The 22,206-nt window shown below is 46.3% G+C and overlaps 1 protein-coding gene across 3 annotated transcripts in view; it reads right to left on the bottom strand.

The window, feature by feature from the left end:
• AGPAT1 (1-acylglycerol-3-phosphate O-acyltransferase 1) overlaps window positions 1-22,206 on the bottom strand; it is a gene marked incomplete in the record, with an annotated part of 78,919 nt that overhangs the window by 32,262 nt on the left and 24,451 nt on the right. For all 3 annotated transcript variants that reach the window (XM_073598397.1, XM_073598395.1, XM_073598396.1), the window contains 1 exon segment: window positions 1,163-1,236. In XM_073598397.1, coding sequence (XP_073454498.1) covers window positions 1,163-1,214 — 52 coding nt within the window.

Raw genomic sequence — 22,206 nt, 5'->3', positions numbered from 1 at the left:
TTGCATGCTCTGGGCAGTGGTTTTCCACAGAGCAGCCCGGATCCTCCTCTTCTCGGGTCCCATGCCGGTGTTCTGCCGAGAAAGTTCAGCTCGGCGGATAAGTTCCCCCCTCTACTGCGCAGGCGCTGCGCCTGCGCAGTAGGATCCAGCGGAAATAGCCGAAGATAAATAGGGGAAAATCAGCTGTACACGGCGCCTGTAAGAGGGGCCCTCGCGGGCTCGCTTCGCTCAGCTCTTTTAGATTCCCCCTCTAGGTCCACTTGGATGGTGGGGAAGAAACCTGGACCCAGAGCGCAGGCGCCGTGTACAGCTGATTGTAGATTTTGTCGTTCGGCCATCTCCGGCGGCTGCTAGTAGTTCGTACTGTGCAGGTGTTGCGCCTGCGCAGTACAGGGGGGGGAACCTATCCGCCGAGGGAACTTTCTCGGCTAGACACCGGCGTTCCTGGCTCCTCCCTTCTGCCAGGTGCCCCCACAGCAAGCAGCTGGCTGTGGGGGCACCTAAGCAGATGCGCTCCCGAGCTGCAGCTTTGTGTGTCTATTCACACAAGGAGCCACAGCTCAGTCCCACCCCCCTCTGTCTCCTGACTGGCTCACTGGCTGTGATTGACAGCAGAGGGAGCCAATGGCTTCCATTGTTGCCAAAAGCCAATCAGAAGTGCATGTTCCAGGAGAGGCAAGGCTCTTGTGGACATTGCTGGATCGAGAGGGGCTCAGGTAAGTATTGGGGGGGGGGGGGGGGTGCTGTTGCACACAGAAAGTTTTATACCTTCATGTATAGAATGAAGGTAAAAAAAACCTTGTGCCTTCACAACCACTTTAATAATTCCACCCCTGTGGCTAAGCAGAAGGTGCAAAGATCCAAACTAGTTCAGGGAAACTTCACTATCACAATCTATAACTCATAAGAAGCCAGGTGATGATTCAACTCACCAGGGAAAAGTTAAATATCCTCTTTAGGTGGAGCGAACTTGTAATCTTGTTCTCAAACACACCCTACAAGTGTCTAATGGATACGGAAAATGAAGATTTCAGGTCTAATCTCTGCAGATTTGATGTACACTTGGCAGTGGATCATTTTGGAAAGCGTGCAGAGTAAATATTTGGGAATGTTCAGGACAGCTTACCCTCTTCTATGGTGAGATAAGATGGTAATGTCTTACCTGTCACAGCGCTAGCCAATGGAGAAGCTGCTTTGACGACATTTGAGGTCATTACACGATGCTCAGCAGAAAACCTGTAGAGAAAAAAAAAAGGGGACAGGACATTTTTAGATAGAGGACAACCATAAAATAAAAGATTCCATATCTATAGAAACATATGGACACCCCAAACCCCTTTGATTTACCTATGATGCCAGATACAACTAGTACTAAACCTTTTCCAGTCCAGTTCATGACTGGCAGATGAGAAGGTTCCAGATCTCTTGGCACCCTAAGGGCCCATTCACATCAGGTGCATTGGGAATGTGATAGGTAGTCTTGCCCAGTACAGTTCCAACACAAGACAAGGCAACAAGCCATGTTCTCTATTAAGCCAGTTCACATCACTATGCTTCAGAGCCGTAGTTTTTTTTTTTTTTTTAAGCACACACCAGGGTTGTCACCTCAACCCTGTAAACCCAAACATATAAATTACACAGATTCTGGGGCTAATCTAATGCAGATAAGGCACCAAGTTTAATTATCACATTGATCAGCCACAGAACCTGTGTAATTAATGTGGGTTCAGTTTTAAAGGGATGCAGTGGCAACCCTACGCAACACACTTGTGTACTGGCAAGATTGGGAACCCGGCTTTTTTTGCCTCGTCTTGCGTTGGGGGTGGTGCTCTCCATGGCTGCCCATCACAGCTGTTATGAACAGGCATTAAACCATGTAATGTGCTGGTGTAAACGAGCCTTAAAAAAGGTGACTACAGAGTGGGGCAGCTACTCCAGGACCTGTGATGAGAGGAGGCTCCACCAGGACTGCATTATTCAGGTGGAGTAGAGAAGGGTAACAATTCTTCAGTTCATTTTTCAGGTCTGTGTCCTGTTGGGGAGATTTCCATACCTTGGAAAAAGAAAAAGAAAGGGGGGAACACACGCCGCCCTGCCGGTGCCAGCGGGGAGGAACACACGCCGCTCAATGTGTCACACAGGCAGCCAGTGTTGGTGATCAAAGCCCTCCTAGGTCTGGGATACGATCGTCACATCAGGAGCCTAAGCCCCTTCTTACCACTACTATATGGGCTCTTATGCTATTCAGCCAGTCCTCGCACTGCCCAGCGGGACCATCCTGCTAAAAGTCGACTCTCATGAGATATCATACATTCCTACAAGTTTTTTTATTATTTCAGAGCTCCATGGTACGGTGCTTGTCAAGACCCCGACTCCCCTGTGAACAAAAAAAGTGAACCATGAAATCACAGCACAGAAAAAATGTGCATGACGGGTTCAGGATTGGCCAAAACTCGGAAGAGGAAGGAGCTCTATCCCTGAACCCCACAAGTATTGCGCTCAATTATGACAATGACAGGTGGGGGCCTCCCAAAGTGGCTCCAGTTGGTTGCATCCCCCATCTGGGGAGCATTCCAGCAGAATCGTCCCTTCAGCAGCTGTTGGCGCCCCTGCTCTGCCTGATGGAAGCAATCTTGAAGTCATTCCTAACAATCAATCAGTATCTCCACAGAACCAAGCCTGGCCGTTAATCATTCAGTAACAAACGTAAAAAGCCAGCTGAGATCTTACAAGTTCCCTGGTATGGAGATTTCTCTTCAACTTCCTGTCACAGGGACACAACAGGAAGTGAGGGGCAATCTCTACAATGTAAGACAACTCTGCTTAGACAGTTGTCACCAGGACAGGCAGGCTCATTGGAAGATTTACCCTCACTTTTTGTTCTGGTGACAACTCACCTTCCATCTTGGTGACATGGAGCAAAAAGGACATATAGAGAGGGCGATTCCATACAAAGGCAAATAAAAATTTACAAAAGGGTTCTAAAGCTGGCCATACACCAGTAGAACTTTGTTAAATGTTTGTTTTGGGGGCGTTCGTTTCATTTTTCTAATCATTAGTGGGGTCAAATTATTGTGTGTTTTCGACTGTAGTGATGCAAAAGTTCGAAGGAGCAAGATGGAAAAAAAAAAATTCAAACAAATATGTTTTTCTAAGACCCCTTTCACACTGGGGCGGTTTGTAGGCGTTATTGCGCTAAAAATACCGCCTGCAAACCGACCCAAAACAGCCGCTGCTGTTTGTTCAGTGTGAAAGCCCGAGGGCTTTCACACTGAAGCGGTGCGCTGGCAGGAGAAGAAAAAAACTCCTGCAAGCCGAATCTTTGGAGCGGTGAAGGGGCCGTGTATTCACCGCTCCTAAACCGTTCCTGCCCATTGAAATCAATGGGGCAGCGCGGCTAAAGCGCAGCTATAGCCGCACTATGCCAGCGGTTTTTAACCCTTTTTTGGCCGCCAGCGGGGGGTTAAAACCGCACCGCTAGCGGCCGAATACAGCCGCAAAAACGACGGTAAAACAGCGCTAAAAATAGCGCTGTTTTACCGCAGACGCCCCCACCGCCCCAGTGTGAAAGGGGCCTAACAGTGTGTGTAGTTTTCATTGAGGAAATAACATTCATTCCAAGATCGAATGTTAGGCGCAAATGGAATATTTGAAGGACATTCATCAAGTATGTATAATGAATCATTCTTCAAAATGTACGATGAGATTTTTCATACGAACAATCGTAGGAAAATCTACAAATGTAAGACAGCTTAACACTTCCATACTCTATCCAAAGTTAAAAAAAATGAACAAAAAACAAAATAAAACAAACACAAGAGATGGGATATTTCTGTCCATTTTAATGATAGCTTTTTGTCTAGTTGTCTTAACACATACTGGAAGAAGATAAGAGGATAGAGATACCTCGCCGCTGTCATGTGATAGGACCAGAGTGAGTAAGTAAGTGTGATTGTGCAATCTGGAGATGTGTCAGTTTCTTAAACGCAGATAAACAAAATATAGATTTCTGAGTCCTCATCACCACCCCAGACAAGGCATGAGGATGTCATCATCAGGAACGTACAATATGTATCTACATTCTACATTACTCATTGGAAGCAAATAGATCTCAGCTGTCATTTTCTCGATGTACACTATATTACCAAAAGTATTGGGACAACTGCCTTTACACGCACATAAACTTTAATGGCATCCCAGTCTTAGTCTGTAGGGTTCAATATTGAGTTGGCCCACCCTTTGCAGCTATAACAGCTTCAACTCTTCTGGGAAGGCTGTCCACAAGGTTTAGGAGTGTGTCTATGGGAATGTTTGACTATTCTTCCAGAAGTGCATTTGTGAGGTCAGGCACTAATGTGGACGAGAAGGCCTGGTCGCAGTCTCCACTCTAATTCATCTCAAAGGTGTTCTATCGGGTTGAGGTCAGGACTCTGTGCAGGCCAGTCAAGTTCCTCCACCCCAAACTCACTCATCCATGTCTTTATGGATCTTGTTTTGTGCACTATTGCACAGTCATGTTAGAACAGGAAGGGCCAACCACAAACTGTTCCCACAAAGTTGGGAGCATGAAATTGTCCAAAACGTCTGGCCTCAAGAGTTCCCTTCACTGGAACTTGGGGGCCAAGCCCAACCCTTGAAGGCCCTCCACCCCCACACCATAATCCCCCTTCTAACAAATGATCTGGACCACTACACAAAAGCAAGGTCCATAAAGACATGGATGAGCTAGTTTGGTGTGGAGGAAAGTGAAATGCCTGCACAGAGTCCTGACCTCAACACGATAGAACACCCTTGGGATGAATTAGAGTGGAGAATGCGAGCCAGGCCTTATCATCCACATCAGTGCCCGACTAATATATATATATATATATATATATATATATATATATATACATATACACACATACACACACACACACACACACACACATTTTGTGTGACCACCATTATTTTCCAGCACTGCCTTAACCCTCTTGGGCATGGAGTTCACAAGTTGCCACCGGAGTCCTCTTCCACTGCTCCATGACAACATCACGGAGGTGGTGGATGTTAGAGACCTTGCGCTGCTCCTCCTTCCGTTTGAGGATGTCCCACAGTTGCTCAATAGGGTTTAGGTCTGGAGATATGCTTGGCCAGTCCATCACCTTTACCCTCAGCTTCTTTAGCAAGGCAGTGGTCATCTCATCTTGGAGGTGTGTTTGGGGTCGTTATGTTGGAATACTGCCCTGTGGCCTAATCTCCGAAGTGAGGGGATCATGCTCTGCTTCAGTATGTCACAGTACATGTTGGCATTCATGGTTCCCTCAATGAACTGTAGCCCCCAGTGCCGGCAGCACTCATGCAGCCCCAGACCATGACACTCCCACCACCATGCTTGACTGTAGAAAAGACACACTTGTCTTTGTCCTCCTCACCTGGTTGCCGCCACACACGCTTGACACCATCTGAACTAAATAATTTTATCTTGGTCTCATCAGACCACAGGACATGGTTCCAGTAATCCATGTCCTTAGTCTGCTTGTCTTCAGCAAACTGTTTGTGGGCTTTCTTGTGCATCATCTTTAGAAGAGGCTTCCTTCTGGGATGACAGCCATGCAGACCAATTTGATGCAGTGTGCGGCGTATGGTCTGAGCACTGACAGGCTGACCCCCCACCCCTTCAACCTCTGCAGCAATGCTGGCAGCACTCATACATCTATTTCCCAAAGACAACCTCTGGATATGACGCTGAGCACGTGCACTCAACTTCTTTGGTCGATCATGGTGAGGCCTGTTCTGATTGGAACCTGCCCTGTTTAACCGCTGTATGGTCTTGGCCACCGTGCTGCAGCTCAGTTTCAGGGTCTTGGGAATCTTCTTATAGCCGAGGCCATCTTTATGTAGAGCAACAATTCTTTTTTTCAGATCCTCAGAGAGTTCTTTGCCATGAGGTGCCATGTTGAACTTCCAGTGACCAGTATGAGAGAGTGAGAGCGATAACACCAAATTTAACACACCTGCTCTCCATTCACACCTGAGACCTTGTAACACTAACAAGTCACATGACATCGGGGAGGGAAAATGGCTAATTGGGCCCAATTTGGACATTTTCACTTAGGGGTGTACTCACTTTTGTTGCCAGCGGTTTAGATATTAATGGCTGTGTGTTGTAGCAAAGTGTCATTTCTTCAGTGTTGTCACATGAAAAGATATAATAAATTATTGACAAAAATGTGAGGTGTTATTACACTTAAAGTGTAAGTAAACCCCCCCTATCGTTTTCAGCCAAGGAAGCTGCCTCTGTTTAATCTACAACTGCCATGAGCACATATGATCAGTTATGACACCAGCCATTGGATGGTTTGACAGCTTGGTTGAGAGCACAACCAATGGGAGTGTTACATTTCTGGCACGCACCAGAAACAAAACAGTTTTTTGAAACTGGTAACTGGATGGGTTTACTTCTGCTTTAAAGTTCATGTGGGTGTAAAGGTAGGCGTCCCGATACTTTTGGTAATATAGTTTAACCCTTTCAACATTTAACCCTTCTGCTGACGGAGCCTTTTTTGCACACATTTTAATAATCATTTTAGGCTTGAAGATTACTTAAAACCCCCCAAAACAGCGGAAGCAATGGCGCCCCCATGGCTGGCGTCAGCGGAAGGACTAGTGCTTTGTGTCAGTGTGAGGAGTAAAGTCAAGGGCCAGATAAAGGTAAGCCAAGGGCCACATGTAGAAAACACTGGCTTAGACCCTTTTAAGTGTCATCCTTTAGGTTCCCTGGAGCACAATCTCACTTCAGAGCTACAATAGGAACAAAGAGGAATTGAACCTTAAAAGCGGTAGCCAAAAAAAAAAAGAAAGGCAGGCAGAGGGCAAAGGACTGGTCTACAGTATTGTTTGTGGTCTCCCTGATGCGGATCTTTCCCCAATACAAGATTTACCATGTCTTGTTAGGCACTGTGACTGGCTGTGGAGCCAGACAGATAGTCCATAACACAGACAGGAAGAGTTTGTCCCAACATAGCATCACATGGTGACAGCTGGGTAACGAATAACGGCCCAATTCCCCGACAGCACACAACAGGTGTGACCCCATGGCAGTTCAGGCTACAAGCTCGGCGGACTGGATATTCATCTTCTAACCATTACATTGTGTTCTGCCTGCGGCCTGCCTGGCTTAATTCCCCTTTATTACTCCAAGCATTCCCGTCTCCTCTTACCCTCATATCTTTCCCCATGACTGATCTCTTCGTCTATGCTCAGTTTTCACTAACTGCCCCCCCCTCACTGCCATCATTGACAGAGACCTCACACCCCCTCGCCCTCCCCGTGTCGCAGCTGCTGACGTCTTTTCCAGTCCTGTTTACTTAACAGTTCCGTGCAGACGCACACACAATCCTAAGGAACCCGCAAACTGTTCATTGTTACTGTACAACTGCTCTCTTGTGATGAGGCCTTGCTAATGTCCAGGCCACACCATACTCTGATACCTGGACAGCCATAATCCAGGTCACACCATACTCATACCTAGACAGCCATAATCCAGGTCACACCACACCCCAATACTTGGACAGCCATAATCCAGGCCACACAATACTCATACCTAGACAGCCATAATCCAGGTCACACCATACCCCAATACCTGGACAGCCATAATCCAGGTCACACCATACCCCAATACTTGGACAGCCATAATCCAGGCCACACAATACTCATACCTAGACAGCCATAATCCACGCCACGCCATACCCCAATACCTAGACAGCCATAATCCCGGTCACACCATACTCTGATACCTGGACAGCCATAATCCGATACGTGGACAGCCATAATCCACACCACGCTATACCCCAATACCTGGACAGCCATAATCCAGGTCACACCATACTCTTACCTAGACAGCCATAATCCACGCCACGCCATACCCCAATACCTGGACAGCCATAATCCAGGTCACACCATACTCATACCTAGACAGCCATAATCCGATACGTGGACAGCCATAATCCACGCCACGCCATACCCCAATACCTAAACAGCCATAATCCCGGTCACACCATACTCATACCTAGACAGCCATAATCCGATACGTGGACAGCCATAATCCACGCCATACCCCAATACCTGGACAGCCATAATCCCGGTCACACCACACCCCAATACCTGGACAGCCATAATCCAGGCCACACCATACTCAAAATACCTGGACAGCCATAATCCAGGCCACACTATACTCCGATACCTGGACAGCCATAAACCCCAAACCTCCTATTAGGACAGATCTGAAAGCTCAGATGGAGGAATAGGAGGAGGACATGGCACATAAACAGCACTCAAAGTGGAGTCACGTTTTAGAAGAAAGCTGTGCTTTGGCCATTGAGGGCCAATTCACACCAGTGTGTTAAAACTCAACTCCAGGGGGGCCACACTACAAGGGTTAATTGCTCATTTAGATCTAGGGGGCATAAAATAAAATAATTACTTATCCGATCCTCTGCGCTGCTAGACCAGCCCCCGCAGTGTCTTCTCCCCCATGCTCCAGCAGTCTAAGGCCTAACATCACCAAGACCAATGCAGGGTCCGTAGCCACCCCTGGACCATGGAGGAGCACCGTCTGCCATAGGAGTGGAGGATCAGATAGGTAAAAGTGCTTTTACCCTACCCTATACCTAAATGAGCAGTTGACCTCTGCCGTGCAGGCGCAGCCACACAGCATGGAGGAATTTCCAGATCTCCTGGAGTTGGGCTTTAAGGCAGGGCCAACTCCCTTCAATAAAAATAAAATAAACTGGACATGCACCATTTTTATAATGCAAAACACCACAACAAAAATATATGTTAAGGTGCACTACAATGCAAATGCTTTGAAAAGTGCTGCCTAGATGTATTGGGGTGCCATTTAATATGAATCGTACCACAATGCATATGTTGTGGTTGCGGTAACACAGTGAAACGCACCACAATAGTGTGAATGGACCCTTAAAGTAGATGTAAATTCAACAAAGCATGTTGCATGAAGAGAAATACTTAAATCATCTCAGGAAGGGTCCCCTACAGTGGTGTGATCAGTTCCACATATCTCCTTTCTAAGGCACTTGTGGCCATGGTCGCACTCCTGCCTCCTCCAAGTACAATGTACGGCTAAAAAAGTTTAAAAAACCTGACACCGTCCACTGCCCTACTGTCCGGCACCACCCTCTGCCCGCCACCGTCCACTGCCCTACTGCCCGGTACCGTCCTCTGCCCTACTGCCCGGCACCGTCCTCTGCCCTACTGCCCGGCACCGTCCTCTGCCCTACTGCCCGGCACCGTCCTCTGCCCTACTGCCGTCCTCTGCCCTACTGCCCGGCGCCGTCCACTGCCCTACTGCCCGGCACCGTCCTCTGCCCTACTGCCCGGCACCGTCCTCTGCCCTACTGCCCGGCACCGTCCACTGCCCTACTGCCCGGCACCGTCCACTATTAGGGTAAACTTCTAAGAGTTAAAAGTGACATATTTTTCCCTAATATTTAGTTAGGGCTTGATATTTAATGTCAAGAAAAATAAAATAAAATGCCGAACCCCAGTTATCTTTCATCTCTTTAATGTTGCTCAGATAGAACTCCACCTCTCAAAAAGGTTTCCCACCCCTGCCCTAGACATAACAAGCATTTAACCCTTGTATGGGGGGCCCTACTGCAGGAGCAGATTTTGTCTTATTCCTGGAGCTGGACTTTAAAGTACATACCTGCTTTTCTGTTTTGCATGCAGGGAGAACATACAAACTTCACACAGGTGGAGTTTCTGATGGGAAACCAGACCCCAATGGTGCAAGGCCACAATAACAAACACCTGCTGCCTTGTCAATGACAGGGACAGATGGTTCAGTCTCTCCTAGGTCCATGAGGCTTGATGGGCTCCCAGCTGTAGCCTACCTGTAACATAGTAAGGATTCTGGGGTCTGCACTGGTACAAAGCCTCCGATTCCTGTATCTTCAAGGGGTCAATGAAAAAATTTGGAAGGTCCATATTTAGTCCACTACTTGTTGAGCCCTATGCTACATAAGCACCCAACAGCGTGGAATGCTACTAAACCCCAGGACTCTGCATTCACTATATCTGGTCTCCCACAGTACACAGAACATGGAAATGCAATCATTTTAGTAAATACAAACTACTAAAACACCTTTTCTCATCAGCAGTATATAGCAGTCTGACTTCTATCAGTGTCCAGCAGAGCACTGGTTAAAGCTTGGAGGAGGAGTTTTCATTCTCCCTTGATTGTCTTGAGGCTGCAAGAACCCTGACCCTTTGTCTGGACAGTGCTGATTGGCCCTGTGCTGATCACATGCACCCTTCCAAGAAAAAAAATAAATAAACATCTCTACCAATACACACCAAACTGAGCATGTGCAGAGTGCCCCAAGGCTCTGTACCATCAGGAGATGGATTGGGGACTGTGGAAAAAGGGGAGGATCAGAGAAGACAGGATCAAACAGCCTTTTTACACAATGCGGAGGATTAACCCCTTAGGTTCCACAGTAGGTATAACAAGCATGCTTTACCGCATATACAGACTGATTTTATGGTTGTGGGTTTAGTGACACTTTAAAATGGTCTGTGAGCAAATATATATATATATTTTACATACATACATACATACACCTTGCTGAAGCGATGAAAGCAATAAGATGCAATTGGGACAATTTCCCCCTGACACAACGGTTTCTCAGAATCTGGGTTATTTATGAGAAGCCGCAGAGGGTCCTGGGTGAACCTGTAGCTGCGATCTGTCATTATCCTCCTGCGGGGATCAGAAAAGCTTTAAAGATTGAGAGAAATGCAAACCAGGATTCACACATCAAACAATCTGCACACATCAAAATAGAGAGTGACATCGGAGCCCTGCCATACTGGTCTTCACCATGGAAAGAGTCTACAAGAAGAACTGTCTGTCACCCACAGTGAGACTAATGCTTTTATTTTCTAATCTGCTTCAGAAGCACGGGAGGTAAAAAAAAAAAAAAAAAAAGGGGAGCGTTCAATTTGAACAAAATGAATCAACAGGTCTGCCTCGGTTCTTATTTGCCTGAACTGCACAGTCAGATTGGGGGAGCAGCCCATTGCAAAAAAAAAAAAGGTATTTTATCCCCTGCTGATTTTGTATGTTTGCCCACTGACATAGAAATGATCAGTCTATAATTTTAATAGTAGGTTTATTTTAATAGTGAGAGACAGAATAACAAAAAAAATCCAGAAAAACGCATTTAAAAAAAAGTTATAAATTGGATTTGCATTGTAATAGAGTGAAATAAGTATTTGATCCCCTATCAACCAACAAGATTTCTGGCTCCCAGGTGTCTTCTATACAAGAAACGAGCTGAGATTAGGAGACTATTAAAAGGGAGCGCTCTAAGTGCTGGTTCACACGGGGGCGACTTGTCAGGCGATCTAGTCACCTGACAAGTCGCCTCCCGTTCTGTACAATGGAACCGTTCTAATCGGAGCGACACAAGTCGCTCCGACTTAGAAAAAGGTTCCTGTACTACTTTGGGGGCGACTTGGGGCGACTTCCATAGACTTCTATACAGAAGTCGTTTTGCAAGTCGCCCTGGCAGTCGTGTGCAGGTCGCCTCGGTGAGGCGACCTGCAAGTCGTGCCGCCCCTAGTGTGAACCGAGCCTTAATCTCAGCTTGTTACCTGTATAAAAAGACACCTGTCCACATAAGTAATCAGATTCCAATTTCTCCTCCATGGCCAAGATCGAAGAGCTGTCCAAGGATGTCAGGGACAAGATTGTAGACCTACACAAGGCTGGAATGGGCTACAAGATCATTGCCAAGCAGCTTGGTGAGAGGGTGACAACAGTTGGTGCGATTATTCGCAAATGGAAGAAACATAAAATAACTGTCAATCTCTCCCAGTCTGGGGCTCCATGCAAGATCTCACCTCGTGGAGTTTCAATGATCATGAAAACTGAGGAATCAGCCCAGAACTACACGGGAGAATCTTGTCAAGGATCTCAAGGCAGCTGGGACCATAGTCACCAAGAAAACAATTAGTAACAGACTACGCTGTGAAGGACTGAAATCCTGCAGCGCCCGCAAGGTCCCATTGCTCAAGAAAGCACATGTACAGGCCCGTCTGAAGTTTGCTAATGAACCTGAATGATTCAGAGGAGAACTGGGTGAAAGTGTTGTGGTCAGATGAGACCAAAAATCATTCTCCTTGGCATCAACTCAACTCACCGTGTTTGGAAAAGGAGGAGGAGGAATGCTGCCTATGACCCCCAAGAACACCATCGCCATCGTCAAACATGAAGGTGGAAACATTATGCTTTGGGGTGTTTTTCTAAGGGGACAGGATAACTTCACCAAAAAAGGGCCGATGGACGAGGCCATGTACCATCAAATCTTGGGCAAGAACCTCCTTCCATCAGCCTGGACATTGAAAATGGGCCGTGGATGGGTATTCCAGCATGACCCAAAACACACAGCCAAGGTAACAAAGGAGTGGCTCAAGAAGCAGCACATTAAGGTCCTGGAGTGGACTAGCACAGCATCCCTGAGAGATCCACAAAACTATTATAGGGAACCTACTTGTGACAACTATGCGATTGTTGCAATCACAAAGACATGCTGGTGTCGGAAATCCTATGTCAGCCATTATAATCAGCGGTTCTATATAACTTATGGCAGCTTTTGAAGGCAAAGCCTCTCCTCCCACAGGTTTTGCCACCCTCAGGGTTGATTGGCAAAGGATTAGCCCACATCCATATTTCAATAAATTGAGGCGTATGAGATATGTATGGTGTGATTTGTACGTAGCCTGATCTAAACAAGATGAAATGCTGGACCTCAACATGCTCCTGGCAGCAGGATAAACAGTGCTGCCAGAACGGTGAGGCTTCATTTACACTGCTGCTGGTGGTAAACGGACGTCTAGGGGCCATACACACTATACAATTTTCTTTAGATTTTTTCCTTTAGATTTACCAAAACAATATAATATGGAGGTTAAACCTAAACAGCTTCAATTTGTATGTAATCAGGCAGACCCTTGCACTACATGGTTTTGGTAAAAGGATTTCCTTTATGGTTTGATAACGGAAATCAAAACAACAAAAGTTGTATAGTGTGTATCCAGCTTTAGGAGCAGTTGGGTGTTTTTTTTTCAGCTGCCCTCTTCTCTCTGTTATCTTATCAGTACATGTACACAGGGTCCTTTATAGTCATTTCCAGCCAGCTGAGTTTAGAAGCATTTTTTGGAAAGAAAAAAAAAAAAAAATTTATGCATTCAGGACGGATTTTCAGAGGCCTTTGAAACGCCAAATGCCTGTAACGGCTCTTTGTACATATTTTTTTGCACTACCCACCTTTAGGTTAACTATAACATTAATAAGTAGCTTCTGTGTACTAAGCCGGGACTTATTCCTGGAGAGGTTGCTGCATTGTGTTACCAGTGTCTATATGCTCTGTCTAAGCTCCTTATAAATCTGTAAGCAATTGCACTGTGTGTTAGTCATAAGTGTGTGCACCCCAAAGCTCAAGCACACATGCACAGTAGAGCAGTGGATGGTGTTAGGGCAGTGGACTTTGTCAGTAGGGTAGAGATTGGTGTTAGTAGAGCAATGGATGGTGTCAGTCAGCAGGGCAGAGGACGTGTGAGTAGAGCAGAAATTGGTGTTAATAGAGCAGCGGATGGTGTCAGAGGAGGGTGTCAGTAGGGCAGTGGAGGGTGTCAGTAGGGCAGCGGAGGGTGTCAGTAAGGCAGCGGAGGGTGTCAGTAAGGCAGCGGAGGGTGTCAGCAAGGCAGCGGAGGGTGTCAGCAAGGCAGCGGAGGGTGTCAGCAAGGCAGCGGAGGGTGTCAGTAAGGCAGAGGAGGGTGTCGGTAAGGCAGAGGAGGGTGTCGGTAAGGCAGAGGAGGGTGTCGGTAAGGCAGAGGAGGGTGTCGGTAAGGCAGAGGAGGGTGTCGGTAAGGCAGAGGAGGGTGTCGGTAGGGCAGAGGAGGGTGTCGGTAGGGCAGAGGAGGGTGTCGGTAGGGCAGAGGAGGGTGTCGGTAGGGCAGAGGAGGGTGTCAGTAGAGCAGAGGAGGGTGTCGGTAGGGCAGAGACTGAGGTTAGTAGTTTTTTGATTTTTATTATTTTATTTTGATATTACTTTAATAAGATTAAAAAAAAAAAAAAAATTTTTTACAATTTGTTAGGAGCTCCATTGAGGGACTTTGGTAAAATAGCATAGAAAGGGGCTGAGAACAGAGATTTCCCAGTCCCTTTCGCTGTAGCCTCAGCTGCCACGAGGGGGTGGGGGTGCGTCCAGGCACATCCGGCACACCCTGTGCGCAAGCCTATGGTGTTAGTGGATTGCATGCAGATTAAGCATCACAGCGTAAGTTAGCAGATCTTCTTAGCCAGATTTCTGTATGTGTGTGTGTGTGTGTGTGTGTGTGTGTGTGTGTGGTCGTCTAGCAGGCCAGTCAGAGGACGAATAGCTTGGTGGTGGCAAGCTATCAAAACTCATGTGTCTGATGAGCATGGGCAGAGGAAAGTGTGGCTAACACAAGAATTCTAGTTTGCAGAGTAGCTTTAAGAATCCCGGAAGTGTGTACCATTTCCTAGACTGATCCCCTATCCTTAGAGCACACCAGATTGTAAGGGATCATTCATGCATGCTAGCAGTTGGGGAAGGGTGTTACATTCCCATGGTTGAGATGCGTTTTTTACCTCCCACCAACCGCTTGCTTGCAATGAGTTGCAGGTTTAAAGCAGAAGGTCCGAAGCTGATACTCCACCTCCTGTCAAATGCTCTCTGAAGATCAATCTGAATGCGAACAACTCTTCAGAGATCAAAGCATGCGTGAACGAGCCCTAATGCCGTGTACACACGGTCGGACTTTTCGTCGACAAAAGCCTGACGGACGCCGACGGACTAAAGCTGGCTGACAATCCGATCGTGTGTGGGCTTCCCCGGACTTTCAGCGGACTTTTCCAGCCGCAAATCTGACGGACTTTAGATTTGAAACATGCTTCAAATCTTTACGTCGTAACTCCGCCGGACCCAGAAATCCGCTAGTCTGTATGCTAGTCCGACGGACAAAAACCGATGCTAGGGCAGCTATTGGCTACTGGCTATCAACTTCCTTGTTTTAGTCCGGTGTACGTCATCACGTACGAATCCGTCGGACTTTTGTGGGATCGTATGTAGGCAAGTCCGTTCGTTACAAATTCTGCCGCAAGTCCGCCAAAAGTCCACCAAATGTCCGTCGAAAGTCTGTCGGACTTTTGTAGCCGAAAAGTCCGACCGTGTGTACGCGGCATAAGATTTATATCTGCCTGTATATGCCCATTGTCCAACCAGCTAGATTTGGGTTCAGTCTCTGTCTAGTGGTGGCCAGAAATATTGCAGGCTGTGAAAAGTCTATTAAAAAAAAAAAAAAAAAATTGTATTGGCACGCATCCTTGCAATTTATGTTTTAACAATATTTTAGCGTACACAGAAGTCTGCATTGTATCCATCATTTATTTTTGGTAAAGTCATTTTGATAATAATCGGTAACTGTAAAGTCCTATGCTCTGTATGATAGGTTTATGATAGGCTGTAACCAGGGATATGGTACTTCGTCTGTAAATCAGTCTGATTGTATTACATGCAGTTTATTGGGTACATATTAAATAAAAATTCTGCAGAAGGAAGGCGCAGCGATGATCGTGCTTAGCAACTGTTATGAGGACAGATGGCTCCCCAGCCTTCAAGGAGCGCTCCATGGCCAGCCCTATACAACACCTCAGATTGTGGCCCAAAGTGACACTCGCAGCAGCTACACCCCAGCTTGTATTACGTCTGATACTTTCCTATGGGGCAGGTAGCAGCAGGTGCTTTTTCCACCGCAGTCCATCAGCAAAGCAACCCGGCAGGAAAAAAAAAACAGACGCCTCCAATTCCCCTGAACATAGCTGATCGCGGTACATGTCACTCAGGTGCTCGGCACCCATCTACATCCTCCCCGGGGATTGTAAACTGACACTTGCTGCCTGTCAGGAATAGCTGTCATTACTTGTTTTTGAAGCATTTAACAAAGCACAAGCAATGTAGGTACACAAGGAATAAAGGGAATCCGGAATCAAAAGCTTCTTGGGCTCCATGCCTGCAAACATCCAGGAGGCTTTCATGACCTTTGTGCACTTACATGCTTAAAACTGAACTCCAAGAAAAGCAAATGTTGTCCTAATACGAGAGTCATGTGTATTCTTCCTAGAATCTTGGTGTGCTTTGTGTATTTCTTCCAGATCTGTGTAGTAATCCAGTGTGAGCTTCCTGTAATAAAGACCGCTCAATGCTGCTCTCTCTCCTTGTGCAGGGTGATGGGTCTGGTCTCCACCCCCTTCTGTTGTTTTCTGCAGGCAGCCTGTAGTGGGTGGAGCCTGCTGGGCCCCTCCCACTGCTCTGTTAAGGCTATATTCAGCACAGTGATGATGCCACTGCTACTTTTACAAGATAATATCTTAGCTTAACCCAGGGGTCTCAAACTGGCGGCCCTCCAGCTGTTGCGAAACTACAAGTCCCATTATGCCTCTCCCTGAGGGAGTCACGCTTGTAACTGTCAGCCTTGCAATGCCTCATGGGACTTGTAGTTTTGCAACAGCTTGAAGGCCTGCCAGTTTGAGACCCCTGGCTTAACCACTTAAAGCGGAGGTTCACACAAATATTAAACTTCCACTTTTCAGAACCCTCCCCCCCTCAGGTGTCACATTTGACACCTTTCAGGGGGGAGGGGGGGGTGCAGATACCTGTCTAAGACAGGTATTTGCACCCACTTCCGGGCATAGACTCCCACAGGAGTCTATGCCACTTCCCATCCCCCCGCGCTGTCTGTTGGGACACACACGGGTCCCAGAGACAGCAGGGACCATTCAGATTGCGCAGCGCGACTCACGCATGAGCAGTAGGGAACCGGGAAGTGAAGCGGTCGTTGAAATATTCCATGTCACACCGTATTTGCGCAGCGGTCTTTCAAAACGGAATAAAAATAGACTTCACTGAAAAAAAAAAAAAAAAAAAAAACACACTACCCGGTACAGTTAGTCCAAATTTTTAGTATATTGTGAAAGATGATGTTACGCCGAGTAAATAGACACCAAACATGTCACGGTTTAAAATTGCGTATACTCATCGAATGGCCACAAACAACGGTACTTAAAAATCTCCATAGGTGACGCTTTAAAATTTTTTTAGAGTTGAGGAGATCTTTTGTTAAAATTATTGCTCTCACTCCCACTATCGCGGCGATACCCGATTTGAACACTGTTTACATTTGCAAGCACGACTTACGCATGCACTCTTTGGTACGCAAATTCCTCCTTTGCACTTAAAAGTATTAAAAACTCCAAAATCTGAATACTAGAGATTTAAAATTGGCGTCCTTGACAGCTTAGTAAACCGGAAAGGACGTTGTGACGGCGCCTTGCGGGTTACTACATCGGAGACCCGATCAAAGCCAGTTCCGGCTGGTCACTGTGGGTGGAGCGGCAGAGGGCAGCAGGGGGGGGGAATTGAGTCTCCAGGCATCACCCCGGTACAACCACTTCCTCAAAACGACTATTTAAAGTGGAGTTCCACCCACTTTTACAACTCTTCAGCATCCCTCACTAAACTGTTCACTGTAAACAAAATGAATATTTTTTTATTTTTTTTCTCAGCACCTACTGTATATCTGCTGTATTCATTTTTCACTTCCTCCTCCCTGGCCGCGGCCCATCGCATCATTTCCTGTTTGCAATGCCTTCTGGGAAGGGGCGGCAACTTCCTCTGAAACTGCCGTTGCTATGGAAACCTGACCTGAAACCTGTTACACTGCTTGTGCTGCACTGAGCATGTGCAAGATCTGCAAGGATGAGATCCAGGAAGAAATACAGTCTGGCTTCAGATGCCCACACTTACTATGGCCACGGCCTGCTGTAAGTTTATAAAATAACAAACTACTGCTATAAACTAACAAAACAGACCTTAGTTTACAGACTAACTTTACTAGAATACATTAAGCTTGTGTATTATAGGGGTATTTTTATTTAAAAAGTATAATTTCGGCCGTAACACCACTTTAACCCAAGGAGGAGACCCTCCACTAGCACACTTAGTAGTAACCTTCACACACAGACCCAACACATTTTTCCCAGCATTAAAGCCGAACTCCAGGTACAGAAACTAATTTCATTATAATCAATAGTAGCCGCAAAGGATTTCAATCCACTTCTTATGCACTGAATGATTTCACAAACCCTGATATTACCTTGTAAATGTTGAAGTGACGTCACCACTGTGTGCAGCCTGCGCAGACAGCAGAGATATGGGAGGGGCTCAAGAGGCTACAGCCACTAGACTGCCTGCAGGAAACTACAGGAGGGGCGGTGACAAGCCCGGTCACCCTGCACAAGGAGAGAGAGCAGCAGTGCCTGGTCTTTATTATAGGAAGTGCCTGTTCTACATTGGATTACTGCACAGATATGGAAGAAATACACAACAGAGAGTAAGATCCAAGTAAGAATATACTGTATGTACCTCTTGTATTTAGAAAATACTTGATTTTTCCCAGCGCTGCTTACTCCTATTTAAACACTGACTTTCAGATCAGATCTATGGGGGTCTGCTTTACAGCTTACTTTGAAGGCACTGAGCACCATTCATACTTAATTACATAACCAGGGCCATTTTGGAAAATTATTATTTTATCTGCAGATTCAGTAAGTTTGCCTATTTAAAAAGAAATGAAGGGTCTAGAATTGTTATCATAGGGGTATCTTAAATGAGAGAGACAGAATATCAACCAAAAATCCACAAAAAAAAAAAACAAACACACACACCTCGATAAAAAATTTATAAATGGAGTTGCAGTTCAGAGAGTAAAATAAATATTTGATCCGCAAGCAAAACATGACTTAGTACTTGGTGGAGAAACCCTTGTTGGCAAGCACAGGAGGTAAGACATTTCTTGTAGTTGGTGACCAGGTTTGCACACATCTCAGGAGGGTTTTTGGTCCACTCTTCTTTACAGATCTTCTCTAAATCCTTAAGGTTTCTTGGCTGTTGCTTGGCAACTCAGTGTTTCCGCTGCCTCCATAAATTTTCTATAGGATGAAGGTCTGGAGACTGGCTAGACCACTCCATGACCTTAATGTGCTTCTTCTGGAGCCACTCCTTTGTTGCCTTGGTGGTATGTTTTGGGTCATTGTCATGCTGGAAGACCCATCCACGACCCATCTTCAGTGTTTTGGCTGAGGGAAGAAAGTTCTTATGCAACATTTTACAATACATGGCCCCGTCCATTGGCACCTCGTTGCGGCAAAGTCGGCATGTACCTTTAGCAGAGAAACAGCCCCAAAGCATAATGTTTTCCCCCTGCTTGACTGTAGGGATGGTGTTCTTAAGGTCATAGTCAGCATTTTTCTTCCTCCAAAACACGGCGAGTTAATGCCAAAGAGCCCAAGTTGGCTCTCATCTGAACACAGCACTTTCTCCCAATCCTCTAAATCATTTAGATGTTCATTGGCAAGCTTCAGAGGAGCCTGTACATGTGCCTCCTTTAGGAGGGGGACCTTGTGGGTGCTGCAGGATTTCAATCCATGGCGGCGTAATGTGTTACCAATGGCTTGTTTGATGACTGTGGTCCCAACTGCCTTCAGATCATTCACAAGCTCCCCCCGTGTAGTTCTGGGCTAATCCCTCACGTTTCTCATGATCATCCTTACCCCATGAGGTGAAATCTTGCAAGGAGCTCCAGACCAAGGGCGATTGATGGTTATTTTGTATTTTTTTTAAATTTGGGAATAATCGCTCCAACAGTTGTCTCCTTCTCACCAAGCTTCTTGCAGATGGTCTTGAAGCCCATAAAAGCCTTGTGCAGGTCTAAAATCTTGTCCCTGACGTCCTTTGATAGCTCGTTAGTCTTGCCCATGATGGTGAGGTTTGAATGGAAGAAAGATTCTGTGGACAGGTGTCTTTTATACACATAACGAGTTATCATTAGGAGCACCTTCTTAAATTGAGAACTAATCTATGTACCACATACTGTAGCTAGTCTGTGGGAGCCAGAATTATTTTTGGTTGGTAGGGGATCAAATACTTATTCTACTCACTGAACTGCAACTCAATTTATAACATTTGTATCATGCGTTTTTTTTTTCTGGAATTTTGATTGATATTCTGTCTCTAACATTTAAAATACACCTATGATAAAAAATGATAGACCCTTTATTTCTATGCAAGTGGGCAAACATAAAATCTACAGGCGATCAAATAATTTGTTTCCCCCACTGTATGCAGGCCACAGACATGGCTGGTCAATAACTTTTTTTTTTTTTTTTATTAAACAGAATTGTTACTTTAAATCACCCCTGTCAGGGCAAAGTGGTGATGTGGCAGTTGGTGAGAGGAACAACTGAGTACAAGTGGGGGATCAAGATCGACACTCCTAAAATGTCATCTTGTTTTTTGTTTTTTTGTTTTTTCTAGAGGAAGATGGCGCAAGGAACTGGAGAGGTCAGTATTTTGCCGATAGACCTTTCTGGGTGGTTTTTTTTTTCCCCTTGACATGGTAGTTTTAATGCAAACTCAAACAGCTCCTGGCCTCCTGTCAACCTGTTCTGTTAAACTGAATGTGTGGCCAGGCTAAGGACAATCAGGTATTTACATTTACTTAAGCAGTAATTGAGCTTTAATGACCCCTGTTGCCTCAGGGTGTATTCACACCTATGCATTTTCTTAAACATGCGACAAAACACACAGTAATGTGCGTTGAGATTGCAGGTCGCGCTTGTGGTGCCATTATTTGTTCTTTTCAGCAGCTCAGTTTTCCCTGCTCCAGCTCACCTTGCACCCCCTTCCCAGCAGTGACTCCGTAGCCCAGCTCACCTTCACCTCCCCTTTCAATGGGACTTAGCAGTTCAGCTCCCCCGTTACATTTCCCAGCAGTGACTCAGCAGCACAATTCTCTCCTTACTTAGATTAGCTGCCCCCGTTTCCCACTCCCAGCAGCTCGGCCCCCCCCCCCCCCCCCCAATACCCTCTCCCAGCAGTGACAGAGCAGCTCAGCAACCCTTGCTTCCTCTCTGAAAATTAATTCAGCAGCTCAGCTTCTACTACTGCCTCTGCTACCCCCTTCTAGCAGTTCAGCTGCCCCTTTTTTCCCCATCCTCCCAGCAGTGACTTTGGTTGCCCCTTCTACTGGTGTTTTGGTAGCTCATCCCCCCACTTGTTTGTCCTGCCCTTGTTTCAGAAACACATCTGCCATGGTCAGGTAGGACCTATAGACCGACAGGGAGACACCTGCCTGGTCAGGTAGGACCTATAGACCGACAGGGAGACACCTGCCTGGTCAGGTAGAACCTATGGACCGACAGGGAGACACCTGCCTGGTCAGGTAGAACCTATAGACCGACAGGGAGACACCTGCCTGGTCAGGTAGAACCTATGGACCGACGGGGAAACACCTGCCTGGTCAGGTAGAACCTATGGACCGACGGGGAAAGACCTGCCTGGTCAGGTAGAACCTATGGACCGACGGGGAGACACCTGCCTGATCAGATAGAACCTACAGACTAACAGTGGATAGAGCGAAATCTGCCATGGTTAGGTAAGACCTATAGACAAACAGACAGGGATCCATCTGCCTGTTTAGGTAGGACCTATAGACAGACAGGAGAACGTCCACAATAGTCAGGTAGGTGCTATAGACAAACATTAGACGGGGGGGATGTCTGTCGTGGTCAAGTAGGACCTGTAGACAAAACATTAAAGAGAAGGACATCTGCCATAATCAGGTAGGACCTAAAGAAAAAACACTCTGCAAACTGAACATAAAAGGCGAGAACAAGGGGAAGTCCTCTAAAGGTCTGTAGGCCTATTAGGGTCAGTTCTACAATACATAAAAATAATGCTTAGTGAAGCTCTTCCTAAAGCATTCTATTGAGTTAAGGAGCAGCTAAAAAGGACATAAACTCCTTACCGCGAGGCCTCTGGAAGTCAGGTGATGGTTCCACCTTCCCGAGGCCTCTCTTTGCCGCTCTGTACACGTGGTTACAAGCATGGACAGGCCTGCCCCACGCTGTGCAAAAAGTCAACGCTTCCTAAACCAGCATTATTTCCCCTAGAGGTTTTTTTATTCTAGGAATAACAGCACCCTGCCAACATCGCATGAACTTCAATTACATTTGTAACACTGCTTAAGGCTTCTATTATAACATAATAAATAAGA

Source organism: Aquarana catesbeiana, linkage group LG09, assembly GCF_042186555.1.
Source record: "Aquarana catesbeiana isolate 2022-GZ linkage group LG09, ASM4218655v1, whole genome shotgun sequence".
Taxonomy (NCBI): Eukaryota; Metazoa; Chordata; class Amphibia; order Anura; family Ranidae; genus Aquarana; species Aquarana catesbeiana.
Note: the sequence above shows the minus strand (reverse complement) of the source record. Positions and strands in the feature narration are given on the sequence as shown.